General features: G+C 42.6%; 1 protein-coding gene across 1 annotated transcript in view; it reads left to right on the forward strand.

Moving 5' to 3' along the window:
* LOC309438386 (uncharacterized protein) overlaps positions 1–22,448 on the forward strand; it is a 38,758-nt gene that overhangs the window by 11,764 nt on the left and 4,546 nt on the right. The window contains exon 3 of the mRNA XM_082049669.1: positions 8,984–9,039. Within this exon, the coding sequence (XP_081905795.1) occupies positions 8,984–9,039 (56 nt within the window). The remainder of the gene's footprint in view (positions 1–8,983; positions 9,040–22,448) is intronic.

Consider the following 22,448-nt stretch of genomic DNA (forward strand, 5'->3'; position numbering starts at 1 on the left):
GTGATATGTCAGTATCCCATAGAATGAGCACCTCTGATGTTTAGATGGAATTAATTTCATACCCCTGCCCAAACGAGGTCTGCTCACTACTTATCAAGGACATTTCCAGGTGAATTTTAGATGGGACTCGGACTGGCTTTTTCCACTTCACTTGGACAGGTTCCTCTATTTGGTCATTTAGTAGACAAGGGGGTGTTTAAAGGTTGTATTGAATTACTAAATAAAAACGTATCTGGTCTGTAGTCGAAGTGTTAAAAATCCAGGGCAGCATTCAGACAAACATGCTAGTTACCACTTAGACTAAATGGATAAACCTGGGAACTTTAATCCCAAAAGCAGTGATTGAACAAAGGAGGATTTTTATTAATTTTTGTGGTATTTTGGCATACACCTTTTTTATAACATATCTCTTAAAAGCAGAGGTGCCACAGTCTGCACTAATTATAGAAATGGTCCTGATAGCTTTATTACTGGAGGGCTTCCTTCAGGTTAGTATCCCTGCAAGTCACTGCATTGTGCTGCGTGCATTTTACTCTTCTTGGCTCCAGCTCACAAAGGGTGGCCCAGCTGAGCTGCCTGGAGGACCTCAGTCACATGAGATGCTCTGGCACTTTCTCACCAAGAGTTCCAAAGCTCTATTAACTGACACTCCAAACTGATTGAATTTAATGAGAGTCTTTCCACTGACATCATGGCTTTGATTTATACCCTTAATACATAACGCATTGTTTCAAATGTGAGTCTTAATGTCCTTATCCAGTCCGCAGCTCTTCCAAGTTAAATACGAATAAACAGAGAGAGAGAGAAGGACAAAAACCCACAATGCAAGTTTAAAAGATGTCTGTGTGTCTGTTAGAGGCAACCCCTGGCTAACGACAAGAAGCAGTGGGAAAGGGTGCCTTTTGCCTAGGAATTCTGGGTCTGCAGGACTCTTTGCAGCTGGAACATTGTGCTGCTTAGTTATTTTCTGACAGAAAAGGAACTGAACCTCTCGTGTAATAGTTAAGCCAGTAAGAAGGTTGATGGACTAAAAACCTTGTGTGTTTATGTTAATTAAATCTGTCAGCCACTGTATTTTTCTCCTATTTTTAGTCTGGTTTTCTAAGGAAATGTGGCTTATACAGTCACAGTGGCTGTCTGTCCATCTGTTGGTCCTCCTCTGCTCCTCCCTGTACCTTTCAAACTGTCAGCAAATTTCAACCAATCTGGAAAGAAAGGAAAGCATCTCAAAGACATTACCACTTTCATTAATTTCATGAAGACTGGTGGAAATTTTCCAAAGCCTTGATTAGTGCCTCCTTAAGATAAAGCTGAGATCATTCGGCCATTGCCCTTTCTGTTTGTTCCGATGTACAAAACCCATCTGATCTGTTCTTGTGTGTGTGGCTTTAAACCAGATACACCACAGGCTGTTTCTTGCTTGTCCCAAAGTGATGGAAAAGTAAAGGTATTGTGGGAGCCAGAGATGTCACCTGGGACTTGCAAGGGCTTGGGGGGGAACTACAGGGCATGAGATGGAACTACAGGGCATGAGATGGGAAACAAGTGAGACCACCATGGTGAACAGGTGACAGCAACAAGGGAGGGATACCTGGAAGGGATCATGCACTCACAGTTTTTCAGGGACGTGGCTATTTTTAAAGAATGAGCAAGCATCAGAAAATCTGGGAATGTTGTAGCAGTGAGGGGGGCTGAGGGGTACAGAGTAAATGCAAAGGTGTAGCAGAGAGACGACATTGGGAAGAAAGCAGGGTAATTCCGGCAGTGGTGTGGGGAGACCTAACAGAAATCTATAGGAAGCTGAGTTTCGTTAGTTCAGCTGCTCACAGAAGAACTTGTTTTATCAAGCTCTTTGTTGGCAGGCTTTACACTAAGGAATGGCTGAAGTTATTCAGAAAATATGCTCTCGTGATTTCTTTGGGGCTCTGCAACTGCACTGATAGAGATGGCAACACTTTTTTGTGATAAATTATGTCCAGAAAGCATACCTACCCTCTGCTGCCTGCGTTCCTCGCAGCACCCACTGGCTTTCTTCAATTCCAGGACTTAGTTTTTCTTAAAAGGATTATTGTTTTGCTGCGCCCACACCACTAAGACAGAGCTGTACTGATTAAATAGAGCCTTTGTGAGCAGTTCCTTGGACTGTGTGAGGAGGATCCTTCTGTACAGCTATGTGAAAGCTTATACTTACTTGGATGGCAATCAACAAGCCTTGGTAGATGAAGCATTGGCCGTCTGTGTATCATTAAGGAGCTCCAAGAGTCAATTCAGTCCAGACAGTAAACAAAGAATTGCTGACACTTTCAGCTCTGCTGGGGCTCAAAAATACCAGCGCGCACATCTGAGCCATATCAGTGGAAACACACAAGGATTAGATTCTTTTGGTGCCGGCTGCATTTTTATTGTGAATAATCTGATGGGAGCCTGATGGTGTCCAATGCATCCATTCTTGCCTTGTAATTCTTCTGCCATCTGAAATGTTGTTAGTTTTAATGACATAATTATCCTTTATATATTCAGTTAGACATGTGGGTTGTGTTTTTCCTTATTTTTTTTTTTCCTGAGTTATAATTAGTTTTCCTGAGAGGCAGCAACTTTAATGCTTGGGTAGTTCTCTGAGAAGCTGGGACTGAAAGAAGCTTTTGGGAAATGACAATTATATGTCCATGGTTTTTATTTGGTCATGCTTTATTTTAGTTTTTGTCTAGGCTGAAAGCTATGTTGACTGGCAGAGGATGGATTGAATCCGTGAAATTAGGCAACTTCAGTCTCCCTCTCCCCCCGGCCACCCCAACAAAAATATACAAAGAACTTGTGTGATGACTGAAAGTAAAGTGTCGTTGTTTTGCTGAATTTATACAAAGTACTGACAGGAAAAAATGAATACTCCTTCCCACCCCCCATCCTCCAGGGTGTTGATTCAATTCACATAAAATTTTTTTCTGAAATTTTCTAGAAGTTTATCTCAACAGAAAATTTTGTAATAGATGTTTGTATCAAAGTAATTCTAAGAAGAGGAGACTATTTAGTCTGTGTATCCTCAAAAACAGGGAAAGAAAAAAAGCCTGCTAGCTTGTAAATGACCTTGTAACCATCTTCTGTACTCCCTTATCCATGCTCAGTCCAAGGTGGCTCATGCCTGTCTTGGAGTCCCTGTGGTACCTCACAAAATCCCCCTGGGGACTACTGTACCTACACGGATGCATAAGACTCTGCAGTGGGTTTGAGCGTTTGTCAGAGACAATATTTATAGAAATTTGTCAGAAATCATGCAAGTTGTTACCTTTTGAAGCTTGATACGTGCGGTTACCTACTGATTGTGTTATGCACTGCTTTCATGTCATCATTAAGAAAAAAGAACAGAGAATGGTTTTCAGAGGGTTTGTAAAGCTCTGGTGGGGATGCATGAGGGTAAGAACTCCCCCAGCACCAACAGAAAAAAACTGTAGGTTTGCCTGTAGTTTATGGTGCCATTCTGCAGCAACAAATCTGAGGAAGATGCTTAGTTTTGAGAGCATCTGAAAGGTCTCTTATGTACTGCCTGAGTGGAAAGTTTAATTATTATACAGAAATAATTAAGAAAAGCATTTGCTTTTGGAGACAGGCTGGGGCCACAGCTCCCTCTGATCCTCTTGCAGTGCTGCTTGTCTGCCCCCTGTGCTCCTGCAAAAGAAACGAGGGGGATAACGTGCAGTTTTCTGTCTCCCCGGCAGCTGCTGCAGCCACTGCAGGACCCATGTGGGGATCAGCCAGTGCGCCCCAACTCTGTTCCCATGTGTAGGGAGAGGCAGCGGGGCCCTATGGGACAGCTAGGGGAGCATCTTAACTTGAAAGAAGGGGGAGAGGAATCAGTACTTGTCCTAAATTATTTCGCTCACCCAGTTTCTTCCAGCGTCAAGCTACACCCAGGCAAAGCCAGGTTTTTCATCACTTCTGGGAGATGGCAATTGGTTTCTCTCCCAGAAAGCCCATAGCAGCCAAAATTGCAAAATCCCGTGTTGGTCCCTTAGTCTCTCCCTCTCTTCTCTTTTCTTTCTTCTAAAATAGTATATTTAAGAATGATGTATCCACGCTTGTTTTGCCTGTCTCTTGCAGAGGGTTTCCAATCCCTTAGTTTAATGGAATATTATTCCCAGATGGAAAAGCTCATCTACTGGCAAAGTCAGTAATATAATTTGTTTATATAGATTCACTGCAACCAAAACTGGGGGGAGAGAAGAAAATTCCTTCACCATTTTGTACTTGTCACTTGTCAAGTTGTGTACACTGTTGGTATATCTGTGCTCTCGAATGGTCAGGAATGGTGTGGCCCCAAAAAGCTGCTGGTAGGGAAGAGGAGACAGCGTGTCTGTCACTGGCTCGGAGGGAGCATGCCACATAGTTTTCATTTTCTTCATGCATGATTAAAATTAAAGGAAAAAAAAAAATCTTGGCTGTAGCAGTGGGAACCACACAGATGTGAACTGAATGTAAAGCTGGGGTTTTTTGCCTAAATGTCACTACTTCCTGTGACCTGAAGGTTACATTTGTTTCAGAGTTTTCTGCAGCACAGGCAAAGGCATTACTCTTTTCAGAAATAATGAAGAAAAGTACCGTGTTTAGTGTTTCTTGGCATGCGTTCTGTGCTTTACTCCAGGTGAGTCTTGCAGAATCTCAGATCTGTTGGAGATTTTCTCAGTTTCTTCCTTCGAAGTTGAGGAACCCAAGCACTTTCCCAAACTGACCGATGCAGCCTGTTGTAAGGACAGGTAAGGCACACACCACAGACCGTGAGCCCTGTGTGCCATGTGGAGGAAAGCACATATGAGCCATGTGTGCATTTCTATACTTCACTTGGTAATGAGATTCGCACGCACCATCTTCCTCCCCAGTCAGAGGACTCAAGATGCATATATAACCAGATATATTTCTGCTGTGTGATCAAACACCCATGAGCTGTCTGTATATATATTTCCTGGCAAGGAAAGTGGGCAGCCAGGCAGGGATCCTTCTTGGGACCCAGAGACCCTGCCAGCGGCAGTGGGTGCCGCAAGGGGGTATCTGTGCTTCAGGGCACTGCAAGGACAGTGTTTCCATAGCTCTCCATGCCTCGTTAGCCCAAAGCCCCTCCTGTGTGCATGGGCTCCTACTTGATTCATGTGCAGGTATCAGCAAACATCAGCTTGCTCCTAATTGCCTCCTTCAGAGACCTCCCAGCTCCTCGGCACAGGTGCCACCCCTGTAGCAGCTCTCCATCAACAGGCACGGAAAGTCTCCGCCTGACAAGCCAGGCACTTCACGTGGTGCCTTAACATGATGTTGCCGGGGTGAACAAACTAGAGTTTCGCTTCCAAAGAACTAAGTTCAAATGTTGGGTTTGGTCACAGAGGGAATTATGTTTAAAGAGCTTTTAATCCCTTGGGAATCTTTCCAGTCCCTGGGGATATCACTGCTTCATCACACCCTCAACCCAGTGCCGGGTCGTTCTCTCTCAAGATAGGGCTTGTTCAAGGACTTCTATGAGTTTTTGTTTGCTTGGTTGCTTTTTAAGTGGGACTATTTTCCAGTTTAATTTGGGATTGTTTGTGGAAGGTGTCTGCTTTCAGAAGGTGGCTGACAGCTTTTTGGTGTAGAAAAAGTTGAACATCCATTGTTCTGGTTAGAAGGTACTTGGCACAGGAAAATGTAACTGCAAGAGGGAGTGAGGTGTACAAAGGAGAATGGGGAACATGGAGTGGGGGCATGAGCCACAGTTTCATATGACAATCAGTGAAATATCCAAATGGAAATATTTTAGAATTTGCTTTTTACATGAAGTGTCACATTTTTCCTAGCGGAAGGAGGAAGGAAAGAATCTGATGGTGTGGGTCAGAGCTGATGTCGTTACCTCTTTGCTTGCTTTTGCATATCTCCTATGCTCAGAAGTACAATTATGCTTTGAAAGAGGAGTTCACCTAGAAATGTAAGGGATGACAAATGCGTCAACCCCTGCCTGCACCGTTATGTTTCAGTTCTAAACTCAGCAGTCCCCCATTTATGATAAAACAGGAACATATTTTGTTCTGCTCCAGTGGCAGCACTCAATTGAGTGTTACTGGCTTGTTAAGAAATTAGATGATCTGTTTAAATCTTTAGGCAAGGGACACATTTTTTTAAGCAAGTATGGAGTGTTCAAGTGATGCCAGCAATAACAATCTGTAAATTACAGATGAGGTGCACTGAGCAAGCAGTGTGTTATCTCTCTGAATGTTTAAATTTTTGCACATTTTGGCAACTTCTTTAAAGAAGGCAAGTGCTGGACTGTCAGCACTGATTTTAGTTTTGCAGTGCTATGGCTTTCTATTTATAATGGACATAGATGTCCTGAAGGCAGCATGTCTTGTCAGTGAATTAAAAATTCCCTCATATCTGCAGTGTTTGCTTTAATTTAAATGTTTGTCATGATTAATGAATGGTAGCCAGAGAAAGTGGGAGCAAAGCAAGCTACCCAGGTCACATCAGTTTATTCGTATTGTCTTCCTATTTGTGGTCAAAAATACAGTCCTATATATGAACGGCTGTGATGCTCTGTGCATGGCAAAGTGGGTAGCAGTCCATCACCATAGGGATTTAACTTCGTGTGGTTATCTAGCAGCCTCGAACGCTCATGTGGAGAGTCTGGCCTATCTCCTTTATGGCAGCTGATAAAATGTAAAGCGCTTACCTCGAGTGCTCAGATTCTGTGCTGAGGCAGTTTCCTCATGTCATCATTAGGCGGACGGGGACCCATGCCCAGAGTGCAGGAAGGCGCAGGGCAGAGCCCTGGCCATGCTTCCAGCTGCAGGACTGCCCACAGTTCCCTGGTGCAAGAGGTGTGTTGTTGCAAATAAAAAACATACAAGCTCAAATCATGAAATAAGCATTATAGGCTTCTCTTATTTAGTTCATAATGTATACCTTTGGGCAACATTCAGACTCTCCAGTGCCTGCTAATTAATTTGTTTTCTTGTACTTTACTGAGATTTGGATTGGCACCAAAGCCCGAAAGGGAAGAATCTAGCTGTCAAAAAGTGAATGTCTATAATGAGCGTAAGGTGGGGATGGAAACCACACAGTTGCCACCCAGCAGCTATGACATAAAAGATACCATTGCTTCCATACTGTTTCCCGTAAGGGGGAGAGATATTTTGGGAGGGCAGAAGATGTGATTACGGGAGACAGGTACATGGAAACTGTCATCGTATGCTCCATGTGCTGAAATGGAGTAGTGTGCAGGAACAGGGCTGTTAGAAGTATTGTAATAAATATTAAATTAATGGATGAGTAAGAAAAATATGGAAGCATTAATTAAACATGGCTGGCTAGCCTGTACAGCATTGTCCAGTTCAGGAACACAGGATTCAGAGTGGGAAGCTGAAGTTTTCCTTCTGGCCCTGAAACTAGTTTTCTCTAAAGTTTCAGCAAGTTGTATTTTCCACTGATTTCATACACTTCGGACCAGCAACATGTGCCTCAGTTTCCTCATCTCTAAAACACTGGTGTTTGCTAACATAACCTCCAGACCACTGTCAGATATTGGTTATAAGTTGTATCAGGACCCTGCAGTGAATAGGTATGGTATGTCTGAGATATCAATTAATCATCATTGGTTTTAGGCTCCTGACCCTTTGCTGCATGATGGCAAGCTTCACAGCCCTGTAAGAGCCCTGTAGAGTGACCAGCCTTCCCTTTCTGTGGCTGGGACTTGTCCTGCCTGTCACCCCGCTGCTCTCAAGCAAGTGCTCCTGCCTGCGTGCTCACCCCCATCCCAGGCTCCTGCTGGCAGCATCAGCTGTTGAAATCGCTTGGTAATGAGCTCTAGGGCAGCCACTTTGTAATAATTTAATCTTCATGAAGTCTGACGACCGTAAAGAGTAATCCTAATGTGTCGCATCTCCCTCCATAACAGCACAGCACCATGGGGCCTGTGTCTGAGGAACCCTCCCTGCTCCCTGTGGTCAGTACATATGGTGGGCTCTACCCACTTGCTCTTGCAACATCCTGTTTTCCCCCAAGACACTTCAGGGATTTTGTGACGTCTTCAGAAGTGGCCTTGAGCAGGTTGAAGAGAAGTAAATCTGTGCTTTAAATATGTTGCATTACCGAAAATGACTTGAACGATGAAACAAAAGAAGGAGAGTGTGTAGGTGACTAGTAGATGGTGAAGGACAGAAAATAGGAGGTTGATGTACAGCTCATTCAGTGCCTGCGAGTCCTCCAGCTGTGTTGATCTGTAGTGCTGCAGTGCTCATTGAGCCCTGAAAATCCTTGCAAGGCAGGCACAGAAACCAACACCTCAAACCTCCTCACAAGCAGTAGAGTTGCAGGGAGGTGGTGACAGTCATTTGCGTGACTGATTTTTTTTTTCCAATCCCCGTTGTGTAACTACAGAAATACCAAGCTGTAGTCCCTAAGCCTGCACTGGAAATACAGAGACAGCCCTTCCCTGGGATGCAGTGGGAGGTATGGGGGCTGCCTCCTGCTCCTTTTTAGCAAGAGAACATCTCTACATCTCCCCATACCACCTTCTGCAGAATGACAACCAACATATGACTTGGGCTTGAAATCCTTGCAGCTGATGGAAAAACAATTAAGATCTCGTTAAAATTCTACGTAGAGAGCCAAGAAAAGGAAGATAATGTCAGAGGAAAGGTGATACGTAGGACAGTGTGGAGAATTCTCTTAAGTTAAGCCTGTCACTAGGCAGGAGCAAAGAAGGTGCTAATTGTACAGTGTATTTCATTCATCCCACAAAGAATAATTAACACTTTGCCTTCTGCCTTCCCCTTCACTGAAATGAATGGATTAAATACATATGCTCTCTTGCTAAGGCAGGAGTTGTCATACCCTGGATCTGTATGTATGGAAGAACTTTATTGCTTGGTTTCTTTACCTGCTGGCTGTTGAACAGGAATCATTATTAGTCATGTGAGGGGGTGCTGATTTCATTAATCTCTCTGTGTGTCTTCATCTCTTGCTGTTACAGAAATTATGGACCGAAGATGGGGAAGCATTGGAAAGAGCATCAGGTATGGCTTTCAGGTAAGTACACGTTTAAATACTGCCCTAAGTAGGGAAGGACTTGCCAGAGATTTTTACCCTAGTGGGGGCATAGATGTGCTGGCGGGGAGGGACAACAGTGCAAACAAGCCCTGTTTGGTTCCATGTGGGCTGCCAGCAGCCTGGCAGGGTGCTGAGGATTTTTCCTTAAGGTTTATTTCCAGACTGATCCAGCCACTGACAGAGAAACCAAAACTCTTGCAGTGCGTGGACTCTGACCCTGCCTTGCTGCCCTGGTCACTATCAGTCCTGAGCAATATTATTGTGATGTGGCGAAAGCTGCTTTGCAAAGCGAATCAGCCTCACCACGTCCAGTTTGAGTGTTCGCACACCTCTTCCCAGCCTCCCACACTCCTCATGAAATTTGACTAGAGGTGATAGTTTTCACTTCCTTTTAAATTGGAGAAACTATCATTGCATGATACTGTGCAGCTCATGCTCTCTGCACCAGTGGTGACTATGTTTGAAGGCTGGAGCAAAGTAATCCATATCCATGTGGCCTTTGCACTTCACAGAAATCATTCAGATTAATTAGTTAAAGATTACAAAGCACTCTGACATTCATGGCTGAGAATGCTATCTCTAAGTATAATGATAATTATAATTAATGCCATCTGATGCTTTTTCAGGGGTCTCTATAGGAGAAGCTGTACTTGTACAAGCTGGTGTACCTACTGTTCTTCATGCCAATTCATGTCAGAGACAGCTTAAAGAAACTCCTCCCCTCTTCCTCAGTCTAGGCATCTTCAAAGTTGGGGGAAGTTTGCCTTAGGACACTGTGCTCTTGATGCTATAAATGGCATCAGTAGACAGCTGGCTCTGAGGCTCGCTATGGCTGCGATGCGAATGCAGGAGTTGCAAGGTTACGCAGCCGCTCCACTGCCCTGCTGCATTACACCAGCGTGGCTGAAGTGGGGAACCCTTTCATCCCCGAAGCAGATTTGCTCCTCGTTGGCTCTTTGACCATGCAAGAGTAGGCAGTTAAAACATACCAGCTTTTTTTTCAGCATTTGTAAACACCGGCTACCATTTCCATAGCACATGGGCTCTGGAAGTGCTGAGCCAAATTCCTTCCAAATGTTTGCATGTGCTCTTAAGACAAAAGTTTAAGGTGTCCTTACATCTCTTTGACACAGCCTGAAACAGCAACATTCTTTCCTCAGTCCCACCATTTGCACTGAAGTGCGAGCAGCCTTAGCTGCTGGCAACCAGATGACATCTGTACATCCACACCTCTCCTGTCCTATCTAGTCCTTGGTTCACCAGTTAGCCCCAAAACTAGCATTTGTGGGGTTTACATTGTTTCCATATGCCTCCTTCTGACTCACTATTGAACCCAGTCCAATTTGGCACATGAGTAATCTCTGAATGAAATTGGGCTTGAGGGGAAAAAGAAAAGAGTTCATGGGGTTAAAATGTTAGAAACAAGCTTTCTCACATCTCTTAAAGTGCTGAGACTTCCCAACCTAAGCATGATGAGCTGTGCATGAAGTCACTTAGGGAAGGGTCGTCTTCTTTGGGCCAGTCTACCTGTGGCTACCTATTTTCTTTCATAGACTCTTCAGCAGCCATCTATAAGGCTTATGTTCCACTGAATGAACCAGAAAGCTAAAAGTTAACAAAGTGCAGTAATCAATCAGGGGGAAGTAGGGAAGGAAATTACTTTGATGCTTTGCTGAAAGCTAAGATGGATATGGTTGCTGATGGCGAGAGTAATTGGTGTACTGGTAGGGATATGTGTGAGGTGTTAGCAGGTGGGGTGTTCAGGCATAAAAGCATGCAGGCTGCCACCGCAGGCGAAGGTAGAAATCCTCTTTTGTTGGGAGCTATCAACTGATGGGATCACTAAAGCTTGCAAATATAGATCATTATCCTATAGGTCTCCAGACATCCATACAGTGTGGCAGAAACATCTAGAGAAGTTCTTAGGCAGATGAGGAGCAATTACTCATCCCAATCTATCCACCTGGCTGAGGTACCTGTCTTGGTTTCATTCTTCCTCATTGAAACAACAGATAAAATAAATAAAACCAAATGCTGCAGGTTAGTGATATCAAACATGACCATTCTCCTCCTGCTGGGAAGGCAGGTCACAGCATTACAAAAGGCTCTTGTGATTTTTTTGACACAATGCCTGTGTGGCAACCAAGAGACATTGCTGCGAGAGTTGTGAATGCAACTCAGTCACCCCTGCAGAGAAGGGACGATCTCTGTTGGTTTAGGAAATGAAGAGCATCAGCTTCCAAAGTTTCAGAAGTATCACTGATTTCACATGCCTAACAGAAAAAAAATTTCTCATGCTGGGCACCCAAATCCATTTTTAAACCTTGTTTATTTTTTTACTGGTTGAAAAGGAGGAAAAATTTCTAACATGCAGTCCATTCTTACAAACACATTGACTTGAAAGTTAATCATAGTTCTGGCCCCAGATGGTTACCATGCATCTGCTCCTCCATCTGTGGAAGTCTTAAAGGATACTTGATAGCTGTCCAAATAAGTGCTTAGAAATTGTATAATATAAAAGCAAAATAACAAGACGGCATAATCCAGAATGATCCCAAAAGAAATAGAGGTGGAGTGCTTCAAGCCCTCAGATGTCCCCTAAAGATTTCACCTGAAATACAGATTATTGTGTGGTATGCACAGAGTATTACTTATAGTAGATGTGCACTAAAGACATAGCTACCTATTTTCATCAGCAAAATGTTAGAGAAATACGCTTCCTACTTGGCTGTGGACAGGAATCTTACAATTAAGTAACATGTAAACAGATGTAAGCAAAACATTTTTCAGCCATATTCTATTTCTGTATTTCTATTTCCATTCTATCACAATGTATTGAAACTTGTTGTGGCTATCTGTAAATAAGCTTGTTTTGCAAATTGGTTTTGAAACAGCCAGCACTCTTTTCCATACCAGAAACCCTTGATAAGTCAAGAAGAACGGTGCAAACTATTTACAGTCTCCTTCTGTCCTCTCTGTAATCCCAGGCAGGATAAATATAGAAATCTCTAGGGCTGAGATGTGAGATGCAATATTGATGAGCAAATGTGGAACAGGCCTCACTTAAAACATCATTAGATCAACTAGTGTATTAAGATGGAGATGGAGCTAATTGAAATCCTGCATCCATTACAGGCTTGCAGAGAGGCCAATAACTATGAGGTCTGAGACTGTGGGAAGTTGAAAGTGACATGAAGCTTGATCCAGAGCTCAGTGAAGCTGAAGAAAATCCCTCATGGTGCATGAATGTTGCATATGTTATGGAACTTTCTCTTTTTTTGAAGAATTATCTCAAATGCAGAGACCCAAAAATTACACTAAATCTCAGTCTTGTTCTGCATGGGGATTACAAAGCATAAGAGAGAGGAAGATTTGCTTTCTCTCACAAGGTGAATATGATGGTAAAGTTAATTTCTGGAACATTCCCCAAAGTCATATCCAAGGGGACAGAGAAGTCAGTGAGGCTCTCTATATTGAGTCGCAGGACACAAAGAAAATAGGGAGCCATGCCATACCTGCCATGAGGAAGCAGAGGAAGAATGATGGGAAACGGGCATGACCCCTTGCCTTATCCTCACCACGTCTGCTCAGAAGTGAGACATCATGAGCAATCAGTGAACTGCCTGTCTGTCATGGATGCAACATGTTCCCTCTCTTCTGGAACAAGCCGTGAGCACAAAGTGTTGTGGTGTAAGTAAAACCTTAATGAAGGTTGAGCTTTGCAATTACACATACTAAAGCCCTATAATGATAGTTTGCAAACAGGAATCATGCGCTTTGCTTGGCCATAATAATAATTGGTGGTAGTTGGGAGAGGTTCTACCATCACAGAAACTCATTGCTGGAGTCTGGAAAACCTTCTCTTTCTGGTAAGACTCAAAGAAGAGCTGCTAACCATTTACCTGATCGGTGGGCAAATGATATGGCTGAAGTCCATTAAGCGACCGGGCCAGTAGGTACATGGAAATCAGCAAGCAGTAATACGCTACCCTGGGAATGAACACCATAGTATGTGACACCTCTGGGGACAAAATGTGAGTGCAAAATGTGTACGTAATACTGTGAGCGACCCTAAGGGGTAAGCATCTGTATTTACAACAGCTCTTAAATTACTAATGCCACACTCAGCAATTCTGTATTAAAACTGGTATTGTTGCTTAACACATTGCTGAGGACTGATTTACGATTTCATTCCAACTCCTAAATGAATTGCAATTATTCTGGCAGTTATTAATTGTGTAAATTGATGTGCAGGAGTTTATCTCACAGTATCCAATCTGGTTTTTATGGCTGCTAGTTTATTGCTCCATGATTGCTCTGAGAGTGACTTTGCTTGCCAATACCTACAAGTTAAAAACAAACTTAGATATATTTGTTGGCTTAAATGTAAGGTTGAGGGCAGGGGTTGTTTCATTTGTGATTTGGGGATTTTTTCTCTTCATATTCCTGAGTTTTTTCTATTACTTTCTAATCCTGTTGCTCCAAGTCTGTGGGATATTGATCTATTTCATATAAAAGTAATAATAGCAATTTTCCCTGAATAAGTGACAACACCTGGTGATGTGTCTTCTATTGAGGCAAGAAGAATCCAAGCAGGAACAGTGCTGCCCAGTGAGGGGGAGAGGTGTCGCCAGTGCAACATCATAGCACTGCAATGAGTATCTCAGCCTAGTGGGTTTGGGCAACAGGAAGACCTTGGCCTTTGCTCACACTGTGTGTCCTCCTATCTCAAATCTCTTTTTTTCCTAGAGAGATGCCTTCACTGGGGAGGGCAGCAGTCAGAGCCAGAATCAATATCAAGGAAACCATGGGAAACGGGGTATTTCTAGTTGGCCTCCAGCAGAGTGAGAAGATTGGGATTAGCTGTCCAACTCAAGGTCAGATGCTAAGATAATGTTAGAGCCACAATTTCTTTTCAAGCAAAGGGCACAAAACCAAATGGAATATATTCACATTGACAATAAGAATTGTCTAGGTGTCAAAGCAGTGACAATCTAGAGCCAGTAAGAGAAATAGGAGGAAGAAATCTACCTGGTTTTAAAGTGGAGCTGGAGCAGATAGATAATCTCAAGTGTTTCTGGACACTGTGCTGCTGATAGAGCCTGCACTCCATAGCTTTCTGGCACTGCTATGTGAGGGCTCCCCTGCGCCATGATGAGGTCCTGGCACTTGGTGCAATTTCCCACCATCTTACTTGGTCTTGTGTTTGACAACATCTGACAGAAAGGATTACCCAGATCCTACCTTGGAAGGATCTTGGGCTTTGTCAAAGGTTTCTGACATGTCTTTGTCAAGAGCAGACTGAATTTACAGTCAGTCCAAGATGAGACTGAGAAAATCTGTCCTTCAGAAGCTGGAGAACTTCAACTTTGGGGCTCCTTTGGGAGCACTCTGGCTGGTAGAGCATAGAAAAAGCCCGTGAGTCCTGATCCTTTGTGAGCTTTGCAGTCGTTAGTTATGGTGAGCTGATGTTTTGGGTCCTACTTTCCAGTTTAAAGACTCTGAACTCAGAGTGTGCTGCAAATCACATAAATGGCTTTGGGCTTTGCTGAAGTGTGAAAAACTTCAGACTAGGTTTCTGCAATGCTGCATGAGCATTGCTTTACCCTCATGCCTCCATCCAGCCACCAGCCAAAAATTCTGTGGGAAATGGGACATTGATGTCAGGGTAGATAGAGTGGCTGGTGATTCTCTTATGATTTGAGGTGAGACGGGGTTTTTATCATGAAACCTCACAGATTTGAATGGTAAAGAGAAAGAAGGGGAACATGTGATGTTCTTTCAAAACTTTGCACCATTTCCTTAATATCTACTCCCTGGAGCCATACAGAAATCTCGCTAAGCCACCCAAATGCTTTCCAGAACTCTTGCTGCATGGAAGCATCCTCAAGGCTGTAATGCGGGCTTTGGCTAATAGCCAAAATTGTTATTATTTCCAATAATAATGAGCTGATTGATTACCACCATCAATTCCTGGCTTCTAGAAATGACAAAGAAAAAAAATATTTCAATTACTTTTCTAATGACAAAATAGAAAATAAATAGGTCCTGCCATTCTGAGACCAAAATACGGGTTAGGCTAGTCCTGAAAACTAGAGAGTGGAAAATTCTACTTTCAGAAACTGAAAATTATTTGAAAAATAGGGAGTCAGTGTGTAAAATTTAATAGAGTAAGTGAACATAATGGCTCAGAGATACAGAACAAGCCTGCGATATAGTGACTTATATAATAGTGACTAATATATAGTGACTAATAGACCCCTAATATAGCCCTTTGGGTAGCTATTGGTGTCTCCACTAGGCCTGAACTTGTTAAACATGGCACTTCAATCTCAGAGTAGATTACTGCAGTAGCTTTTTACCTCAGGACATACAAACTCCATCCTATTAACTATGCCATATGTAAGTTTTTGTGGTATCTATGAGTTCCCTATTGTGTACATCAAAAACCAATGATGACTGGAGTGTCAACAAGCAAAATGCAAGAATGTTTTGTAATTCTTGCATACTGTTGGGCATGCTTTTTACAAGTGGAAGAAATAGATAAGAGTCTCATAGTATGCTGAAAGACAAGACGGCATGAGAATATTTGTACTTTCTGACTGAATGTGGTGCAGAATAGCCTTTCAGTCTTGAATAGGGTCATATTCTTTTGCCTTGAGCAGATGTAGACTCAACAAAGGAACATTGGCATTACAGAAATTATTCCCACTGGCATGAGCTGCCTAGGAAACAGAGGCTGAGAAAAAGTTTACAGAAAGAGCAAGGCAGAAAAGAATAAATTTTAAATGCCCAGAGGAAAAAATATCAAGAAAGCAATATGCCTTCTTCTGCTGACGGCTTAATCAAGTTTGGCCTGAGCCTACTGGCTTGAGAAACTTTGGATCCTGCTACCCAAATGACTGGTCATGTGTATTTGTTTTAGAAAAACTTGCCTAGTTGTAGAGCACTGCTGATTGCCTGGCTTCTTTAAAAAAAAAGAGATGAAAGTTCTGTTTCAGCCTTGAACTCATTCACTTGTCAAGGTAGTGAAGTGAATGTGGCTCCAATGACAGATGAAGAAAGTCTGCAAATCATGAATGAGGATGGTAGCAAGGAGGAACCTGGTCATCTTCACTGAGCGGTTTAGAGAGAGTAGTTTGTCTGAGGATGGAGAATGTGAGGAGACTTGTAGGCAAGTAGAGAAAATGGCTTGTATATAAAGTGGAATCCAGATTCTTCTGAGAGAAACACAGTGACAGGGCAAGAGGCAACAAGTGCAGGATGCAATGTGAGAAATTCTCATTCGTTGTTAGGATTTTTTTTCTTTTCCTCACTGGGAAGGTGATGCAGCAGTGGAATTAATACCTGGAGAGTCTACGGGATCTCCAGCCTCGGATATACCCAGATCTTAACTGGATGAGGTCCTGAATAAACGTGACCTCAGCAGGCCCTGCTCTGGGCAAGTGTTTGGCCCAAATAACCTACAGAGGTCCTGTCCAGCCTGAATTATTCTGTGATTCTGAGCCAGATCCTACAGCTAGCAATGGAAGGACCTTGGCTATGATGCTTGAGGATGGGGCAGTGTGAGTCATGACTAGGCTCGAGTCACTGATGACTGTATTTCATGACTGTATGTCAAATTTTATGGGGAGCCTGACAGCTGCAAACATTTTGACTCTGCAAGACAAGAAATTATTTGCTGAGTCATATCACTAATAAATGCTGGTATTTACACTGTCCAGCACTGGCAACTGATCCCTTTGAACATTTTCATTATGCTTTGGACCAGGGCATCAGATTAGGTTTCCCTGAAAATGCCTTTTCCATGCATGCGCTGACCCAAACTTTCAAAGCTTCCAGTTCCCTTGCTGAAACTTGGTCTGTAGGGAAGAAGCTTCAAGCAAATGCTCTGGGCTACACCCTGCTCTTGAGGGATACTCTGGGGACAAAGCTGTCTGTTGGTTCTTCATTACAATGGTAATGCTCTAGGTTGCAGTAGATGAGTTGATGGATTGCTGTTTACCTCAATATTCTCTGCTGGAAAGCAAAATTCAAGGAACAGCTCTGGTATTTTATCTGCTTTATGTGGGAACATGGTCACTGATGGCCCATAATTCATGCTATGGTATGACTGGGATGCTGGTATGTCACACAGCATTTCAGAATTGAGGGTGACAACTTCCAGTATTAAGCTGAGCTGTAGATGTGTTCTGTTAACCATATGATGTACCTATAACAGCTTTTTAAGACTGAAGAAGGAGAAGTGGACTTTCCATTAACAAGCTGGACAAGTGCCACTAACAAAGGGGCAGTCATACTTTAATTTGGACAAAAATCCCTTTTTCAGTTATATTCAAAACACAGAATTTAATGGAGATGAGTTTTCCTTTGCACTTCCACAGCATAGAAAGGAGGTTGCAAGCGCCAACAGCATTACTTCAGGTTGCTGCAGCAGCTACTTGTATGTTTGTGCCCCAAAAACCTTTCCTTGCCTCAGCATGAAGAAGCGCATGTGCGTGCACTGCGTGCAGACCGTTTGATCGCTCCTGTCGTGCGTAGCCTGGCAGAGACGTGGTGTTTCCTACATGAGCTGCCATCTCGTCCCAGCTTGCGAGTGAAAGGCTAAACATTAAGCAGAGAATAATAAGGCTCCGGTTCTGCAGCACATTTTAATTTTCAGCAGTTTGTATTCTGCCATATACCCAACACTCCCTCCTAAGGGAAAAAAGCAACGTAATTAACATGGGATAGATTTTGTTCAATGTTTCCTTCCATGATTGTATTCACCAGGGGAACTATTTAGAGAGAAGACTTTTCACAGCATTGTATATGGTCCAAGTTTTTTTAGTTGGTCAGGGGATTTATTTTTTTTTATTTGTTTCTATGAAAGCATTATTTTGGAGGTTACGTTTTCAGAAGCCATTGGATTTCAGCCATTTCAGATGCATATTGAGAAGGGTGGAACAGTAAGCACTGAAAAATATTATTATTTTTCCCATTACCAGCAGGAACATCCTCATCTGAGTCCCATTAGAGAGGTATCTGCCTACATTAATAAAATAAACCAATACATAATCACTACCAGTCTTATTCCTGGGGCTGAATGACCTAATTTAGTAACTCATATATGCTGCGTTTTAGTTGTGTGGCCTCTCTCGTGTTATCTGAGTAAATAGAACAGATGCAGATGCTTGCCAGAGGTTCAGAGTCTCATAAACTTGTCTCTACAGAGTAGTTTGAATATGCCTTATAAATTCACTGGTCTTCACATACTAGACTCAGGCTTCCAAGCAAGCGTGAAAGCTAGAAATGCAATATTTATACTTACAGATCCATTTGTTGTAACTCAGATCAGTCAAACAGCAAGAATGAGCTAGAGAGAGAAACAAGAGTAGCACATAAAGGATCTCCATTATTAGTTATTTTCTACTGGCTTTGCTGAACCTATCTTCCCTCAGCATCTGACACATAGTGAAGAGAATTATATCACTTTCTTTGCAGAGGCATTTTCAGTCTCTTACAGATCTAATTACCTAACTGAGGGACAGCTAGTTTACAGATGAACAGGACTTCTGCTCTGTGGTTTGTGTTTCTTTCTGTGGTTCCCTGTCAGATTTCGGTATTTTTCCTCTATGGGGGAATCTTTTTCCATTGAAAGTCACCTGTGTGCTTTGGAGCGCATTCCTGAGGATGGCAAGCAATAGCTGCTGTGTGTTAATAGTTGTAAATAAAAGCAAATCCATGAGAAAATCCAGTAGCTAATCCAGTTCTCCAAAAACACCCAATGGAAGTGAATAAGGCAAAGCACGTCACCTTTCAGCCCCTGCACTAGCGAGGTTTCTCAGATGAAGGCAGGTAATGTTTGTATCTTGAGCAAAACCCTGAGCGTGTTGACAGCTGGTCCAGTCTCACAGTGAAATGGCTGGGCACAGGCCACCAGCAACGTGGAGGCCAGCACAGCACCTGTGTGGAGGGCAGCCAGGGTGCTGGGGGAGGCAGGGACACCTCAGCACCCTTCTGTGCCCAACAGCAACCACAAGACTTGCCAGAGGAGTGGGACCCAGCAAGGGTGACTGTGCTTGTCACTGCTCAGCACCAGCTCTTTGCCAGTGGAAGAAATTATGACATCTGTTTCAAGAAGTGTCTTTTTAACAGCAGTAATATAATTTCTTCCTCTTCCGAAATGGATGGATCTGAAGCCCTAACTTTCAGCTAGTTTTCCATAAGCATATTAATTTTTTGAGAATGAACTCAGTTTTTCCCGTTGCCTTCTAGATTAGTCTAATGAATTTTCCTCCTTCTTTGCCCATCATCACTTTCCCAGATGATGAGGAGGCTCTTCTCTGGAATAAAAAGATTTTTCTCTGTCATAGGAAAGGTTTTAAATTAAGATTTTTTAAAGTGCCAGGTGATTTGGGCACTCTCAACATTCCAAGTGGAAAGTTTGAAGCATTGTAATGTGACAGCAAATGCTGGGTACCTGCCCTCTGATTCCTGATGCTATTTATTTTTTGGCCCAAAACATATCTCAGACATTCAAAAATCCCATTCTCAAACTTCTATTTCTGCCCCAGATCAGAAGATTGGCTGAAAGTTGCCAAGTATGAAGTTTAAAACTAATAAATAAATACTTGTATCTTTTTAATTGCTTCCTGTTTTCTGAAATTTCATGGTTCATGTTTTCAATCTAATTCTTTCTGGGTTTTGGAGAAAGAGGCTTTCCTTCCTGCCTTGCTTACTGACTAACTAGCCAGGCTAAAGGGTTAAAAAAAATTTGTGCAACTGAAGGAACTTTCCTAAATTGGGTATATCTGCCTATGGCCCAGGCCTGATCTCTGCTGGAGAGGGTCCAGCGTAGGGCAACAAAGATGACTAAGGGAGTGGAGCCACCTCCCTTATGAAGAAAGGCTGAGGGAGCTGGGTCTCTTTAGTTTGGAGAAGAGGAGACTGAGGGGTGACCTTATTAATGTTTATAAATATATAAAGGGTGAGTGCCATGAGGATGGAGCCAGGCTCTTCTCGGTGGCAAACAATGATAGGACAAGGGGTAATGGGGTCAAGCTGGAACACAAGAGGTTCCACTTAAATTTGAGAAGAAACTTCTTCTCAGTGAGGGTGACAGAGCACTGGAACAGGCTGCCCAGGGAGGTTGTGGAGTCTCCTTCTCTGGACACATTCAAAACCCGCCTGAACATGTTCCTGTGCGACCTCACCTAGGCGTTCCTGCTCCAGCAGGGGGATTGGACTAGATGATCTTTTGAGGTCCCTTCCAGTCCCAAACATACTGTGATACTGTGATACAGAGCCTAGATCCTGTCCTCACCTTGACTCTCTACATCTGAGCTATTATAACACCAACAAGTCACGGTACAGGCATGTTGGCAGACCTTCTTCTGTACTTACCTAATGCAAATCTTCTCCTCCTTGTCTTTCTGCACAGAATCTCCTCTGCTCACATGTGAGACCCTGTTGTTGCTTTTGCCCCATCGTTCTGCAGGGCTCCATCATCTGTCTTGTTATCCCACAATAGAAGGACCGGGGGAGGTAACTGCCATGCTTCACATACAAGGTATGAATCACGTTACTTTTTGCCTGTCCTGCTTAATACAATTCACATATTTCCGTTTTTTAGATTTATTATTTACTCTTGCTAGAAATTCTACTTAGGATGTTAATGCAAATTTCCTCACTCTCTAAACCTGAACACTCAAAGGCACAGTGAGTTTTTACCAAGCATTTCTTAAAGAACAACTCAGTATGAGAAATCCTCCCACAAATCCCACATGAATCCATATAATCAGCCCTGTCAATCCACTGCAGACTGCAAACAGACATAGACGGGGTCTCAAACAGTTAATTTCAAATAGCTCATTTTCTCTCATCTCTGCACAAATTCCTGTCGTGTTGCATTACATGTAAATAACTCAGAAACTTCATGACATGCCTTTCAGTCAAAAACTAGTGTGGCTTTTCAGTCTGTGCAGATTAATTGCAGTTTGTAACAATATAAAGTGGTGCAGTCTGATTAGTGTTTCTATTGTTCTTTGGGATAAAATATTTCATGTGAATGTAAAGCCAAGTTTTCTGCTGGCACAATTTTATTGACTTCTGTGGAAAAATAAAATACTCATGTAAAATCCATAGAACATCATTGTTCATGTGCTGTTATAGTAAATACATTTTATAAGCTTCTGTAAATTAGATGTGCCAGATCAGATTCCAGACCCTCTGGAAATGGCATCATCAGTGAAGTGAGGCAACAGGAATATTTTGCTTTGGAGGAGACACTTCTATATTAATCTTCTAGTACTTTATGGTTTTTAAGGAGTTTCCTCCTTCCATTTTTTTCACTGCTCCAGTCGTCCTCCTGGTATAGTGCTCTTAAAACCTGCTTGTCATTCTCTTTAGTTTCATTTCTATGTACTCTAGAGTTGTTTTTCTATTCTTGCTCCAGGCGTTGCTCTGGTGTTTAATAGCAATCCTGTAGACCCAAGCCCAGTAGCCCTGCAACTCAAGTTCTACTAGTTGCCAGAAGTGTTAAAGTGAGGACCTTCCATCAAACCTTTCTGAATCCATCCTTCCCTGAGCAATACATCCCTCAATGCTTGAGGATGGGATTTTCTGCTTCCATTTTTTTTTTTTTTTAATCTCCAACTCCTCTTCTATCATTTTTTAAAGCAAAACATTGTAGAAAAGACATTGAAGTGGGTGACTAGTGCTTGGTTTGTTTGATTCTATTTGTTTGATTTGTTTTTTGAGATGGGAAAGTCTCTCTGAGGCAGATACACTAATGCAGAGCTGCTTGGCTCGGTTTCTTCCTTTGAAACACTTTGGGGTTTTTTGCCTGTTGGTTTGTATAAAACTGGTTTTCTATAGTTCAGTTTTCTTTGTTTATCTTTCCAGTTTGCAGAATGCCATGATTAGGGGTGATCACTGCTCAGAGAGATCAGAAGTTGTTTGTGGTGTTTTGAATCCCATGTAACTGCACCAGGGGGGCTGAAATTTTTTTGACAATTGTGTGGGCTTGCCAATGCAATTCCACCCTGTCCACGCTGCTGGACCAAAAATGAAGGTCACAAATATTCTACAGAAACTTCCAATATCTGATTGTTTTGCCTTTTGTTGAGTTATCAGGATTCCAAAAGGGTTTCACTTTTACAGGACTAGCATGTTTTATAGAATAGGAGGCATTTTTAATTTAATATTTGCAGTATTACATTTCACTATTACAATACTACCTGACACTGGGGACCAAAGAAGAAGTGCTAGATGGAAAAGTACAAGCTGCTGCACTTTAAACTAAAGTTATGCATATTGACACAGGGAGGCATGCAGTTCACACCACCAGTGGGAGGTGTTACGTATAGATCATATTAAACCAGGCTGCAGAACTGGAGATGTTTAAA

The sequence above is a fragment of the Streptopelia decaocto genome (assembly GCF_964273445.1).
Source record: "Streptopelia decaocto genome assembly, chromosome: 3".
Classification (NCBI taxonomy): Eukaryota; Metazoa; Chordata; class Aves; order Columbiformes; family Columbidae; genus Streptopelia; species Streptopelia decaocto.